A 16,682-nucleotide genomic window follows, 5' to 3' on the forward strand; every position below is an offset into this window, starting at 1 on the left:
TATATATATATATATATATATACACTTGAAGCGGGGGGTGGGCACAAGCAAGAAGGGCAGAGGAAGAGGAAGAGAGAATTTCAAGCAGACTCTGCCTCAAGTGCAGAGCCCAACAGGAGCTTGATCTCAGGACCCTGAGATCATGACCTGAGCTAAAACCAAGAATTAAATACTCAACCAACTGTGCCATCCAGATGCCCCTGACACGACCCCCTTTTAAAAAAGAATTGGTCAATGAGGAAATGGAAATTTGTTTGGAATTTGCCTCCTAATGAAGGCCAATTCATGATTATTTTACTGATCAGTAATCACTTCTGACAGCTGTCTCTGAAAAACCAGGTAATTTTTCTAAATCATCAACCTTTTGTGTACATGTCTACATTTTATCCTCAGTCACGTATCTGCTTTGTTTTCTCATAAAAATAAAGTTGTAAAAACTTAAGTAGAGACACAATCTAGGTTAAGGTTAAAAGATGAGCTCTAATCCCAGTTCTGTCAATTTATAGCTCTCTGATCCCATTCTAATTATTTAACTTCTCCACACCCTACAGCCTCTCTCTAAAATGGGATTATCTATACTGTGTCACAGAGTTGTGAGAATTAAGATGAATGGGGGCTAAACTCTTAGCACAACATCTATGACAGAGTACATAATAAATTAAAAAATAGCTATGGTAATAATAATATGGATGCATAGGCTAAGCATGTCCACAGATGCTAAGGTTTTGAGGCACCATGCTTGAATAAAATAAGCACATCTATTTGACATATCACAAATGCTAAGATTCTCTTTGACTCCCTCCCCACGGCAAAGAAACAATGGAATTTGTAGAGCCTGATTTGAAAATAGCTCTGAGGGTTTAGCAAATTCCACGAGAAGCGGATTTAAAAAGAAAGATTTCTAGATACTTGTAAATTATTTTGTCAATTAAAACTTTGAATTATAGAAAACCCATTAAATCAGTAAGTGATGTGCAACAATGCCAGATGTCTGATTATATCACTGTAGCACACAAAGATATCAATGCATTAATAAAAAAAATAAAATATACAGAATTTTAGGTTACCACTCTCACCCCAGCCATGTTAAATATGTGTCTTCATTACCTATGCAGTCCAAAATCCACCCCACGGTTCCATCTCCACCACAGGCTAACACTCTGAAATCAGGAACATCACGGAAAAAGTTTAACCTGAAAAATAAGCATGTTATGGCACATGATTGATATTTTAATATTTGAACTTGTAAAGTTTTGTATTCTTAGCATTTTATCTAATAAGAGACTTTTCTACTTGATAAAAAATGTAAGATAACCAAGATTTTATTGAAAATTATTAAATTCTTATGTAGAATAAAATTCTAAAATTAAAGAATTAACGTCTTGATTTGAACATATATTCAATTTGTATTTTATTTTTTCTTTTATCAACTCTAAAGTTTAAAAAACAAAACTTGTACATTATAATTATTTTTATTAAAATATTCTCTCGCGTGTGATCTGCATTTCACATATAACCCAAAGTGACATTTACTACAGCATTTCATTGGATAATTTTTATTAATCAAAAATTCTCTTTTGAATCATTATATACATACAACTATAATGCCAGCAAATATGTCTTTGAGAGTTTTCAAACTCTTCCATTACTGGAAGAAATTGATCACACTGCTTTTGGGTTCTGTTTCAGTGATTCCTCTGACTTAGAATTTGCAAATGGGAGCCAGGCTTCTCTTTTCTTTTGACATGGCCCTCAGTGTTTGCTACCTTGGAACACTCAAGCCTAACTGCTGGATGGGTGTAATAAACGCCCATAGCTTCTTTTGCTATTGCACATAGCACTATGCTTATTAAAGCAACCTACTTTGGAGAAAAGTTAAAAAGGCAGGTAACACAGCCAGTTACACAATTGTACATGCCTACTTTCTTGCAATGAAAAAAAAAAAAAACTGGAACAACACAGAAATATGTGGAATGTGTCTGTTTACCTCCCTTGCCCAGGGATAACCATGGGTAATATAATATGCAATCATCCAAGAAATTTTTCTATATATTTACATATGTGAATATGCACATATGAATTTTATTAAACGCACATTTTTAACATGAATAGGCTCACGCTATACATCCTGTTAATTTGTGTGCATTTTTTTAAAATTTAAAAATATCAAGGAGATCGTTCTGTGTCAGTTCACACAATGTTGCAACATGATTTACAGTAAATGAATGTATTACATAAGGTATTCATTGTGTGATCAAATAAACCATTTCTCTTCAGGTACTGTTGAACTATTTCTAGTGTTTCATTATTACAAAAAAAAAGTATTATAGTTAACACTATTTGAAGAACATTTATGTGAACATACACATATGTTTTGAAGGCTAATCTAGAAGGGAAAACTACTATACCATCATACTACTCTCTGAACTGTTTCTGCTATAGATGTGTCAATTTCTCTCAACTCCGAAACACTACTTGTAAACAACTTTATGATATTTCTGCAATAATGAGAAACCAAATTATGCTTTTATTGTAAAATCACACATTCCTGTTTGCGAGTATGTTGAGCATATTTTTGTAGGTTTACAAGTACGTGATCTCTTCTATGAACTATATCTTCAAACTCTTGCCCATCTTTTCTACTGAGTTGTCTTTTATTATTATCTTATAAATTCTACATGAGTGTTTTCTTTTAAATTAGCATTACTAGAAAAACATTTTGTTAAATAAAAACAATGCATAAGCATAATAGAAATGTATAAAAATTAACAAAAATTCCACCACCTGATATTAAGAGCAATGAATATTTAGAATATCAGACTTCCACATATTTCCTTAGGTATTATATGGTAGATACTTTCCTTTTGTTAGACATGCTGCAATATTCTCTTTGAGTCTTTTATAATAGATATCTATTATCATATCCATTATAAAAAAGACTCTCCTTGAGTCTTTTATAATGGATAAATTGAGTACTTATGTACCAACTGCCCACGCCAGTGGGAGAACATTCCCAAAAACTTACATAGACCACTATGCTCTTTCCCTTTAGCATCCTTTTTCCTCATCCACAAAAGTGAGCACTATTTTAAATTTTCAGTTATCATGCACATGCCATAGACAACATTCTGTTCACTTTTTGCTTTTTCCACTTGGTATTGTTACTAAGACTCAATCATGTGATAGCTAAAGTTCTCTCCATGTATATTTGAAGTTATTTCGTTTCTACCGTTAATTATCATATATGTGAGTGTGCCTTTTTAAACCCATGTCAATGGACACAATGTATTATTGGACATGCTTCCTAGTGCTCACGGACAGTGGCTACTTTTAGAGTAGGGTACACTTTAATGCATCATTTTGTTTTCCAAAAAAGTTGTACCAATGTATGCATTCATTTTCAACATAGATATTTGGCTGAGTACATTATCTCTAACACTTTTAATGTTACACTTCTTAATTTCATGGGTTTCCTCTTTTGTAAAACGGTTATTCATGACTTGTTTCCTTTCTCTACTCCTTTTTCTCTACTCCTTTTTATCTTTGTTGATTTGTAAAAATTCTTTACTTGTTCTTAATTTTAATACTTTTTTACAAATATCTTCTACAAATTGAAATTTTTTTAACTTTATTGTGTATTTTAATAAACAAGATTTGGTCTTTATGTATTCCAATTTATCAACCTTTTCATAAGTGGTTAGCACTTTGACCTGTGTTGTATAAGAAAAGTTTGCCTACTCAGAGGTCAGAAGATAATTCATATATACTCTTTTTAAATTTCAGTTTTACTTTTAACAAATCTATGTTGTGGTGTGAGGTAGGAACCCTTTTATTCACTTCCCTTCCTCACCCTTTCCTCCAACCTCCATCCTCTTTCTTTCTTTCTCACTCTTTCTTTTTCCTCTTCCTCCCTCCATTCCTTCCTTGTGGCTATTGTGCACCAATTTTTCTCTCTTCTTTAATCCATCCTTTTACTTATTGGGTAATTCTATGTCTTACCACACAAGCACCATCATAAATCAGATTTCCATATATGAGTATATTTCTTTTTGAACTGTTTTATTTTATTCATATTTTGTCCATGCCTGCACCAGTATCACATTCTTATAATTCTTTAAGTAGTTTTATAGTAAGTCTATATCTCACAGAGCATGAAGTATCTAGGCTATTATTTCTTCTTTGATTTTTTGATATACATATTTTAAAGTTAATTTGTCCTATTCCACAAAAATAAAGATTAAAACAAATAAACACCAATTAGGACACTGATCAGAGTTAACATTAAGCCTATAGATCACTTTTGGGACAAATAAAATCTGTAAAATTGAAATTGAGTTTCTTCATCCATGAATATAGTATGCCAATAATATTGGTACTATTGGTGATCTCCAATCCTTATAACTGTTATTTCCTATTGTGCTGCCCAGAGCTCCAAAACATTGCTGAATTGGGATATTCGGAGGTAATGCTCCTATCTTGTTCCTAAATTTAAATAGAATATTTCTATATTTTCCTCATGTAATATGTTTTTTACAGATATTCTTTTTCTTTCCTTTTTTTGAGAGACATCTTTTATAAGGTAATAAAATTTCTTTCTATTCCTATTACAGTAAGGATTTTCATTACAGATCTGTTAAAATTTTTTTCTGCATCTTTTGAGATGTTATTATGGCTTATCTCATTTAACCAATAATGTGGGAATATACATTTAAACATTTTTGTATCATTAAAGCATCCTTATGATACTTTTATATACCCAAATTGGACACAGTTTATTAAGATTCTTTAGAACTGGATTCAGTTTGTTAATATTTTGCTTAGACATTTTGAATCTATATTCATGAACACAACAGACTATTTTTCTTCCTGATATCACCTCTAATTTTTTGTCAAAATTATTCTGTCTCAGAAAGTGAGTTGCAAAATATGCCCTCATCTTCCATTTTTGGAAGCATGTGTACAATTTTGGAAGTTCCTTAAAACTTGTAGCACTCGCATATAAGCTATTCTATTTCTGGTGAGTCTTTGGTTTCTCTCTTTCCTTCTTCTTTAAAATAATTGTTTGAATTCCTTTCACAATTATGGAATAAAATTTCTATTTTCTAATCCTCCCTAAATCAGTTTTTGCCAGTTATATAGCCTATTAATTTGTCTATCTCTTAATTTTCAAACATTATCTAATTGAAAGCTAGCAAAGTTTTTCAAAATATGCTGGCAGCTGAAAAGTTTACCATAGAGCTAATTGTTTCTGGTGAAAGCCTAATCATCCATTTGACTCACCATTGTTCTTCTACTCCATGATGATGTTTCATCTCTTATTCATTCTTGTTGCTTTTAAAACTGTCATCATTGGTTCTTCAGCAGCATCCTACCCCCAAACATAAACCCCATGTGACTGTCAGACCAGCTTACTCTCTATAAATTGACTGCTAAATGGATTGAAAAATTGACCTCTCTATCTCAGCCTATTACTTCATTCAATCCATGCTGTTTTCACTAGAGAGTCATTCATTCCTTATTTCATTCATTCATTGGAATTGTAGCCTTGGAAATTTATTTAATCATCCTCAGTCTCGGTTTCCTTATCTTTAAAATGAAGTTAATGCCATTTGCTTTGTTGGGCTGTTTTAAAAAATAAACAATATGTGTATGTAAATTAAATTGTACTATCCATAGACTACTACTAATTCAATTATTTTCCCTTCATTAAAAGTAGTATATATGCGGGCACCTGGGTGGCTCAGTGGGTTAAGCCTCTGCCTTTGGCTCGGGTCATGATCTCGGGGTTCTGGGATCGAGCCCCGCGTCGGGCTCTCTGCTCGGCAGGGAGCCTGCTTCCTCCTTTCTCTCTCTCTGCCTGCCTCTCCTGCATCTCTGCCTACTTGTGATGTCTATCTGTCAAAAAAAAAAAAAGTAGTATATATGTTTTATAGGTCAGAGTGCCTCTCCTCTATTTTCACCCCCCACCCCAGTGTTCTGGCAAAATAATCACAAATAGAACTTCCTACCAAGCAAAGCTGGATGGGCAGTGAATTTTCCTATCTTCGATCTGAAACTATAGCAAACCAGCTACTGGGAGACCTGCTTATGACACTGCATTAGGGACAGAAAGTGGGGAAGAAAATAGGTCTGATTGAGAACAAACAAATCCAAGAGACCCGACAAGAACAAAAATACAGGGCTCTGCAGGGTATTAACTTTTCACTCATTAAGCTGTGAAGACCAGCAGATGTGAGGCTCCCACTTCAAAGGACATCCTAACAATAAGAAGGATGAGGGAATAAAGAGTGTCTGGAAAGATATCTGTTAGTGGAAACTTTAGTACTGTGTACTCTACTTTCACCTACCAATTTCAGAAGTTCACCCACAGAATGAATGCATAATGAAGTAATCATGCATGGCCCCAGAATTTATTTAGACTATTTTTATGGAGATTTATGAAATTAAAACTTAAAATGACTTATGAAGTGGATTAATGATTTTTGAGTTTCCAGTGTTGGTCATTCATGCTCTCCTAGAGCATTTCCTATTTATCTACAGTAGCTAAATTTGAAAGAGATCTTATGTTAATGTACAGGTTTAGCAGCTCCACGTCAGAGGCTTGTCTATCACATTTGCTCAACAGCCACCGTTACAGCACACCCTATAAAAAAGTGGGTGGTGAGGTTTTGAACCACTAAAAGCAAATTAAGATACTAAGATTTAGAAGTCTACTTTCCATTTCTAAAAAAGTGTGAAGATAAAACTAATATAGAAAATTCAGGAAGTTTTAATTTGTACTTGACAACAGTATTTTAAAAACACACTGGGAAAACTTTTTTAAAAAAGAAGAAATAAAACCTGTAGTACTGATTCCATAATCTTGGAAAGTGTCTTATAATTAGATTTCTTAAATGACTATATGTAGGAATTTCATTCCAATCTCCTGTTTTACCATTCAAAGAAAATAAATGATTCTGTCATTTATATATGATCAGGCTATATCAGTTAGAAATCAGATTGAACATATAAGAATAAATATATGTAGGGGCACCTGGGTGGCTCAGTGGGTTAAAGCCTCTGCCTTCGGCTCAGGTCATGATCCCAGGGTCCTGGGATCGAGCCCCGCATCGGGCTTTCTGCTCAGCGGGGATCCTGCTTCTCCCTCTCTCTCTGTCTGCCTCTCTGCCTACTTGTGATCTCTGTCTGTCAAATAAATAAATTAAAAAAAAAAAAAGAATAAATATATGTATAGCAATTAAACAATGTACATAGTATAAAACTATATTCTGTGATATTTAGAAGAAACCAGTATGAGATTCATAATTATTGTTATTGTGATAGCATGGAATGAAAGCTCATTTAATTGTACCTATTCATGTTTCTTTGTATTAAAGAAACACAAGGTCAAAGGATCGAAAATAACTTTATTATATGCCCTCAAGTCTCCTTTTCCTCTTCTTTGTTTAGAAAAAATAGTTTATCTCAACAGCTTGCCTTAAAAAAGTTCTGCATTCTGATTTAAGCATTTTGAGCCAGAAACAAGCATACTTATCTCTTATTATTCAACTCAATTCATATTCATACCTGCATGTACACAGTTACCTATTATTCTTACAGTTATAAGATTAAATAGCTTCACAACTGCCTCAATAAAATCTGGTTGAAATTTCTGAATTGTGATGTTGTTATTGTTTTCAAAACCATATTTATAGTCAAGAAAAACAATTCCTAACACCTTCCACCTCATTTCCTAATACCCAAAGTGCATCTATACATACTGGTATCACTGGATACTATTACGGCTGCTGCAGTCAGGTTAGAAAAATCTATGCATGAAGCAATTATGTCCCCCAAAAGTTTCCTCTATACTAAATGCTACCAAATTGGGGAAGGGTTGTGTTTGATCTTTTCCTATGGATCTTGATAATGTCAGCTTCAAAGTGATTACTCATCAACTGTAATGTGCCTCCCCCAACATTTCAGCTTAGAGTAAAACTAATTATAAACATGTCCTGTCGTCTCATATCTCAGGTATTCTATTTTACTAATAAAGGTTAGGTAAACTAGAAAGTGCACCTATTTTAAACAAATTTGGCTAATCTTTTGAGGATGTTGTATGAAAGATGAATTTACACTCTTTTGGGCATGTAGATAAGTGGGATAATCATAAAAATGTAATTTGGACTCATGGATATGAACCCAGTATAACTTAATGCTGTTACCATCACAGCCAGAAATAACTTCCAGAGTATTTGAGAAAATATATATTCCAGTACACCATTAACTGAAAAATTAATTTCATTATCTCTGGAAATATCAAAGACATATTTTATGCAAATGTATATTTTACAAGAGAAGGAGAAAGAGTCAGAGAGAAAGGCAGTGAGAAATGCCAAAAAGATTATGAGAGACAGAAAATGAGGGAATATTTGTTCTTGAGAACTCCTGTTATCTTATTAAATAACTTTAACATTCTCCCTGGCATAAAATGAATTAGAAAGGAGAAATCAGGAAACAATAGACTCCCGAATGCAGTCCAACTATTTGTTCCTTTTTGACTCGTGCACGTAATTCTTAGAAATTAATGTGTTACAAAATATCAAACTCCTAGATGATTTTTGAATGACTAAAGACAAAGTAATACTTAGCTAAATAGTCTTAACCTTTTATCGAAACTATTCATGATTTCATTTGTATAATAAAATGCTTTTATAAACATCTTTAAAATATAAATTTATTCTGGTATGTAGAAAATAGCAACTCTTTTAGGATGTTTTAAATATACGTAAACATAAATTAGTATTTAGGGGCCAAGTAACCGAAGAACATAAAACAACAGTTTTTTTTTTTTTTAACACTTCTTCTCATCTATACATGTTAAGAATTTTCTGCATAAGAATGAAAAGGAGGTAGAGGGAGAGGGAAAAGCAGACTGCCCACTGAGCAGGGAGCCCAAGGTGGGGCTCCAGCCCAAGACCCCAGGGATCATGGCCTGAGCCCTGAGCTGAACGCAGACACTTAACTGACTGGGACACCCAGGCACCCCTAAAGGGAGGTAATTTGACTCAGTATTCACATAACTATATTTAGTGCTACAAATATGCAATCAAGTTGGTGACCAAATACATGTGTCTTCATCCCTCAAAGTCCTAAAGTAATTCATATGTGTTTGCATACTAACATATATGTATGTACATGAAAACTCAATTTAAATATTTCTTCTAAGTTTATAAGTTATATGACTACAACATAAGTAAAAAAAAAAAAGACTGAAATTTTGAAGTGAAGAATGAAAAGAAATATATGATAAAGAGTTTTAATTCACACATATTTCCTCATCTTTAAAAGAAGTTAACTTGGAAGACTTCATTCTTAATACTTCCAATTGGAAAGCACAAAGACATCATCTGTGGTCCAAAGGACACTATCTAAAATTAACTCCTAAAATGTAACAGCAGAAGAGATTAGGTTGCTTAGGTTTCTTTGGCACATCTACTCAAATCCATTTTGTCATCCTAATGCTTTTATTGTTAGTAATTAGAATGAGGTTTTTTTTTTTGTTTTTTGTTTTTTTTTTTTTTTTACATCAGATCTTTCCACCAAGTTAATTTTATAATGTGAAGAAGAAAGTATTGTGAATTAGGAAATAACATATGAAGTTCTCTAGAGGAAAAATAAAATTCTTTGACAGGGATCAAACACAACAGAATAGCTATATATGCCTAAGAAAGAGAGTTACATTTAATAGAATATTTATATATGAGAAAAGTAATTTTATAAATGATTACAGCACCTGCATCAATTCATTTATTTAATATGCATTTAACTGCAACTCTGTACCAGAAACTGGGTTAGATTCCAGAGACTGAAAAGCAAGATAGAATCCTTGCCTTCCAATATCTCAATGGTTTAACTGAGCAAGCAGACAAAAAAATCCCACACAGTTCAGGTCGCAGTAGAATGTTCTTTGGGAGCTGCTGATGCAGATTAAACAGAGAAGTGTATCAAGGTTGGTTTAATAAAAGTGGAGACAAAGACCTGAGTTGAATTTTGAAGCTGTGGTAAGTTAATTCTTTGATGAACTGGTGGACAGGGAAGAGGAAGAGGTGAATGAAAGTTTAATATATAAGAAAAAGGGTGAATATAAGAAACCAGTAAAGTGATTAGATGAGAATTTCTGGACAGTGTGAAATAATTCATTGTCAGAAGAAAGGGAAAGTTGAACAGTCTTCCCCTTCATCATATTGTGATACACGTCAGTGAACAAGTTTGGGAAAGGCCAAAAAAAATTAGTTTCATATTAGACATGTAAAATTTGAGGTACCTGTGGGACATTCTTATGGAAATGTCGCCTAATAGTTGTGTAAATCTATGTGGGGTTACAGAGAGAAATTTGAGATGGAAGGCAATATTCAGAAGCAATCCAGATATTTCTGATTATCAAAATCAGGAAAGGAAATAAGAAGAAAGAACAGAACAGAAGTTAAAATGGTCACGACAGAATACAACAAAGATTTGCTCTTTTATGGGATTAAAACCTTGAGCAAATTATTTAAACTGTCTGATCATAAGCTTCCTCATCTGCAAATGGAGAAAATGCCCAATACATAAGGTTGTTACACTTTGCATAAGCCTTGACCTATGCCCTATGAATCACTATTATTTTATTATTATAAAATTAAGGAAGCATGAAATAGAATTCTGAGTACGAAATTCTAGGAAAATGTGACTTTCAAGAGATGTACCAAGAAGGATGTATAAAATTATATAAGAAGAAACAACTCTAGAGATGGGAGACAATTATTTCCTAACATCCAAGGGAGAAGAGAGGTGACTGGGTAGCTCAGTTGATTTAGTATCCAACTCTGAATTCGGCTCAGGTCATGATCTCTCAGTCATGAGATCAAGCCCAGAATTGGGCTCCTCACTCAGCAGGGAGTCTACTTCAGATTCCTTTCCTCTGCTCTTCTGCTCTCTCTCTCTCTCTCTCTGTCTTTCTCCAAGTAAATAAATAAATCTTAAAAAAAAAAAAAATCCAAGGGAGGAAAGACTTTTAAGAAATATAAAAATAAGCGAGACTTTATTCTACACCCAGAAGTTTATTACTGACAACAGCAGTCTCAATGGAGAGTAGAGTCAAAATCCCAACTACACAGAAGAGGAAATGAAAGAGTAGGAAAAACAGCTCATTTTATTAAGTATTTAGTTGTGAAAAAAATAAAGGAATGGGAAGGTAAGTAGATTTACATTTGCTCAAAAATTTTTAAAAATTAAAAATTTAGGGGCGTCTGGGTGGCTCAGTGGGTTAAGTCTCTGCCTTCGGCTCAGGTCATGATCTCAGGGTCCTGGAATCGAGCCCCGCGTCAGGCTCTCTCCTCAGGTGGAGAGCCTGCTTCCCCCCACCATCTCTGCCTGCCTCTCTACCTACCTGTGATTTCTCTCTCTGTGTGTCAAATAAATAAAATCTAAGAAAAAATTAAAAATTTAAAAAATTAAAAATTAAAAACCTCCATTAGTTTTATATGTTGCTCATTTTTTGCAACATTGCAGTCCTAGGAATTACTTATCTGCATTCCCTTTGGTCTTGAATCTCTACCAATTCTTATTGTTAATTTATAATAACATTGTAAACATTGTATAGGCTTTTATAAACTAAATCAAATCACTTTAGTGCAGAGTGGGCTTATAGAAACAGGGCTTACATGGGGGTGCCTTGGTGGTGCAGTTGGTTAAGCATCTGACTTTTGGTTTAGTCTCAGATTTGGATCTCAGGGTCATGAGATAGAGCCCTAAGTAAGGCTCCATGCTCAGCATGGAGTCTACTTGAGATTTTCTCCCTCTGTCCCTCCTTCCACTCAAGCCCTCGCTCTCTCTCTCTCTCTCTCTAATAAATAAATAAGATCTTAAAAAAGGGCCTACATAGTTATGATAAAAAGGCAATAGAAGAGAACAGCTCAAGATGTGATAGCAAAGGGGTGGGATAATGAAGAAGAGCCAAAGAAGCGAGAGCAGCAGGGATCCAGAGAGGAAGGTGAATACACTTTATCTAGGAGAGAAGCCACATCTGAAAAGAGAATAGAGGAGGGAGTCAAGATAGACCTGCATAGCGATGTTTTCATAGTGGTAGGAATAACAAGTTGAAGTACTTTCTTTTCCATGATACCTCATTGATAAATTAAGAGCAAAGGTGAATACTGATTTTGTGGGGTGTGATATTTATAAAATTTGATGACCTTTTTAAGAAAAAAATGTGTAAAAATCAGGTTTTAGACATTATATATAAATATGTACATATACGTATATGTATTTAGAATAAGAAATCACAACAGACTGCAAATTTAAGAGCACACAGACACTACATCATAAGGTCGAGAATAATAGCCTAATAATTTCATTAATGTTCATTTCTTGGCCTTTTGGCTAATCAAGTATAATAATTTCATTAATGAACTGCCTAATTGACTTAAACATTTTTTATATTTGGTCAGCTTTTCATAAGATAATTTTAAATAATATTTTTATGAAGAGATGACAAGATGAGATCAAATTGTAGATTTCTACAGGCCTCTATGTTAAATTATTTTAAACTGTCACACTTCTTCAGTGGTAGAATTTTAAATGAAAGAGAAGGTTATAAAATGAAAAAGACTTACTGGAGTAGTATTATCCACAGATATTTTAAGGACTCCATTACTTAAATGATCTGAGATTTGAGCCTTACTTGCTTGATTTTTCCAGGTTTCTTAGTGACTATAGAATCTATAGCACAACTGAGCAATTTGTGTGTGTTTGTATATATGATCATGCTCACATATGCACATACATAGAATTTGACAATTAAGGCTTCTATTTTAATTAATAATATAGTAAAATTTCTTTGGATGCAGTTACCACAACCAATTCAGACCATATGCTTTTATCTATTGTTTCTGACTTTAGTCAAAACAATATTTTTGCCATGACTATGTGCTCCAACAAAATCTATATTCAAATTATCACCATAGGAAGAAGAAATAAAATCATTACTGTTTTACTTTTTAATGGATTTTCTGTTTAAAGCCTTCTGATTGCTCTGATATAAAAATGGGATTGCTGAATCTTTTTAAAGTTCTTCCTCCAATGAAGCCAAAATATTAACAGTTAATCACTTCACTTATAACACACATAAAAAACTTGGAATTGAACATGAACATTAACTTAGGACAGTCACTTGATCTAAATGAAAGGTCATTCTTCAAAGAGTGATAGGCAAAGAGATCTTTTGCAGTTTAAATGGCTGTTTTGAGCAGATAATTAGCTATTAATTTAGAAGCAGATACTGATGCTTCTATAGCATATTTGTGCTTATAGTTTCAATATGCACAATGATACCACTAGAGTTCCCGTAGTTGATGGTACATGTTGATAAGTACTTCATAAAAATCATGTATTCATTATCAATTATCTCTGAGAAAAGAGAAACTCAGAACTGAATTTTCCATTCAATATGCATTTTCATTTTTGCTGATTTTTGCTAAAAGTTTTATTGCAAAATAAAAGTGTACAAAACAAATACTTATAAATTTCAATTACATGTTTAGTTTTTTTAAAAACACTGAATAAGATTATTCAAAAGCATTCATTAAAAATAATTGGCAGGACAGCTCATTTTCTCTTCCTCACATTTATTTAATATACATCTAACCTATGATTTCCCCCAATCTCTACAAATATTACTGATTGGTATATTTGTTCTCCTTTGCATTTCACAAGGGGATGAGATTCCATGGGCTGGTATACAAGTTAGCCAAAAGGATTTTTAGTGCATATTTATTTTTTTCTTTGAACTCACTATATACTGCACTTCAGAAGAAATTGTTGTTTGTTTTGCATATAGGAATGGTTGGGAAAAGATAGTCATTTTTCTGGTTATGTTTCATATTTAATGATTATATGTAAAAGTGAGAACACCATTCATTGGACGGATGTGTCTTACGTCCGACTAGAGGAAAACATAGCAGAAACTGGATATACAAACTGGAGAGACCACAAACCCATAATCATCAGAGCTTATGATAATGCACCCACTAATAACAGTACTTAAGATATAAAATTCCTGGCTAGATACTAAATTGGGATAGATGCTGGCAAGCCAGGAACAGGCCAGAAGACTCCTGGACAAACCTAATTGTCATACTCACAGTGACCCCAAGACCCTACGTGATTTGGCCCCTCAGTATCATTCTCATAAACTACTCCTATCCATTCAGCTTCAGTCCCTCTGGCCATCTTGCTAATATCCCCCAATTATGTCAAATATTGTCCTGTCATGATGCTTTAATTTCTGTCCCTCTCTCTGCCTCAAATGCTTTTCTATGATATAGCCAAATGGCTTGTTCCTTCATGTCCTTCTAGTCTATACTCAGCGACTTCTTTCCTGCTCAACCTATAAAGAAGAACAAACAGAACACACACTACCAATGTATATTCTATTTACCTTCTCCACTGACACAATGTATATTTTATTAGTTTAATCTGTCTGTCTCCATTGAAACATAAGGCCATGTGAGCAGAAAGTGTTGTTTGTTTTGTTAGAAGTGGAGTGGCAGTTCTAAGACTTGTTCCTGACATCTGTTAGCCATTTAATATATAAATTCTGGATCAATTTATGTTACTATTAATATTGTTATTATTAAGTTATCATTTTATTTTTTACTTAGCTGCTGTATCATTAGTCTATTTGAGTGTGGATTATACTGTCCACTTTTGTTCTTTTTAATTAAATTATAGGAGTAAGCTACATGATCCTCATTCCTATAGGATTCTGAGATAACCATCTACTATGAGTTTCCCTGTATTCATTCATTAATAAGGACATGTCCTTTACCAGCCTCGGGCTTATGGGAAGGTCGTGCCAGGGAAACACGCTGGGCAGGCGTGTTTATTCAATATTCAAATAAAATAGTTTGTTATTTATTAGAGGCTTCACTTCTGTAGAATAAAATAAGAAACAGGTTAGATCATATAGACAAATTGGTTATTTCTAGAAGCAATTAGGTGAAATTGTTCTTTTTAGAGTGTTCAGGGAATTTAGATAAGTGAAAATCTCTAAATAAAAACATAGGTGTCTATTCTAACTGTTATTCAGCCAGCTATTGTTTCTTTGTGAGATGAGTAATAACATTTCAGATTTTTGAACATCTTTAAAGTCATAATGCATTTGCTGATACATGTGGAAAGTGACTACAGAGTTGTTTAATACCTGAAATGGGGAAGCTTTTCTATAAGGCAGATGATCATAAAATTTTGTTAATTGTAGTGATGTGTTAATGTTTTGTTACTTTTACTAAACTAAAGATTTTTAATATAAAAATATAAATCAATTATCAAATTCAATTGCTCTAGTGATAAAGACAGAATTATGCTCACCCATTTAGGGACACCTGGGAGGCTCAGTCAATTAAGCATCTGAATCTTGATTTCGGATCAGGTCATGATCTCCGGGTCATAAGAATGAGCCCTGCATCAGACTCCACACTTGGTGGGGAGTCTGCTTGAGATTTTCTCTCTCCGTCTCCCTCTGCCACCAACCCCCTCCCAAATAAATAAATAAATCTTTTTTTTTTTTAAGATTTTATTTATTTATTTGACAGAAAGAGACACAGTGAGAGAGGGAACACAAGCAGAGAGAGAGAGGGAGAAGCAGGCTTCCCGCTGAGCGGAGAGCCTGATATGGGGCTCGATCCCAGGAGCCTGGGATCATGACCTGAGCCAAAGGCAGACACTTAACGACTGAGCCACCCAGGCGCCCCAAATAAATAAATCTTTAAACAAACAAAAAAAGAAATGGCTCACAAAATCATCATAAAATAGGATTAATCTTAAGGACTGAAAGGGTGAGCAGAGTGCTTTATTTTTACCTTACCAAATTTTTTTACAACTAGCAACATTTTTTTCTGGAAACTCCCAGTAGAGCTAGACTGAATTTTGATGAACTTTTTCTCAGCCTTCTGAGGATTTTGTTTAACTCTCTGACATAACAAGATTCCAAAGCAAGAGACATATGTAGTAGGTCATAAGTTCCGATTCAAGATGGATTTTATTTACATAAAATATGGTAGAAAGTTTGTTATATAAAATTATATCTTAAAGTAAGAAAGTAATAAAATCTGTGGAATCTGTTATATCTTTTCTAAGTTACACATTTATTTTAATAGAATATATTAAATATTTCACTATGTGTAAGTATGTATGATACTCAGAATATGTGAATTTGTAGACTGTTAAATTTTATTTTTAATACTATGTATGTTTTGCATTTAGTTCAGTTAGATGAAACCAAAGATTTCTATAAAGCGCCTTTCATGAAAGATTCATTATACCTCATTATTGTAACAATCTGGAAAATAATTTGCATGATTTGAAAAGATTTATCTTACATTTTATTTCAGTTCAATAAATACTTGATATTTTTTCTGAAATATTTTAGGGATGGTATGCAAATAAAATAAACCATCTGTACTTTCACAAAGCTTTGAGTCGGAAAAGAAAAAGCTATGTCACAAGTACATAAAAACTTGTTATTGACGTTTCATAGGCCACATTAGCATATGCAGTTGTTGGAGAAGCTAGAGATGTGCATATTTACTTTAACGTTGTAAAGGAAAAAAACATCTCATCATTTTCTGACCAGAAAGCAATACATATTTTATATTTCATCT

The 16,682-nt window shown here is 33.4% G+C and overlaps 1 protein-coding gene across 5 annotated transcripts in view; it reads right to left on the reverse strand.

Moving 5' to 3' along the window:
* The window catches only part of LOC111147309 (diacylglycerol kinase beta), a 630,133-nt gene that overhangs the window by 404,748 nt on the left and 208,703 nt on the right, over positions 1–16,682 (reverse strand). For all 5 annotated transcript variants that reach the window (XM_022503292.1, XM_022503290.1, XM_022503289.1 and 2 more), the window contains one exon: positions 1,108–1,193. In XM_022503292.1, the coding sequence (XP_022359000.1) occupies positions 1,108–1,193 (86 nt within the window). The remainder of the gene's footprint in view (positions 1–1,107; positions 1,194–16,682) is intronic.

Source organism: Enhydra lutris, unplaced genomic scaffold (genome assembly GCF_002288905.1).
Source record: "Enhydra lutris kenyoni isolate GAN:26980312 unplaced genomic scaffold, ASM228890v2 scaffoldscaffold16, whole genome shotgun sequence".
NCBI lineage: Eukaryota > Metazoa > Chordata > Mammalia > Carnivora > Mustelidae > Enhydra > Enhydra lutris.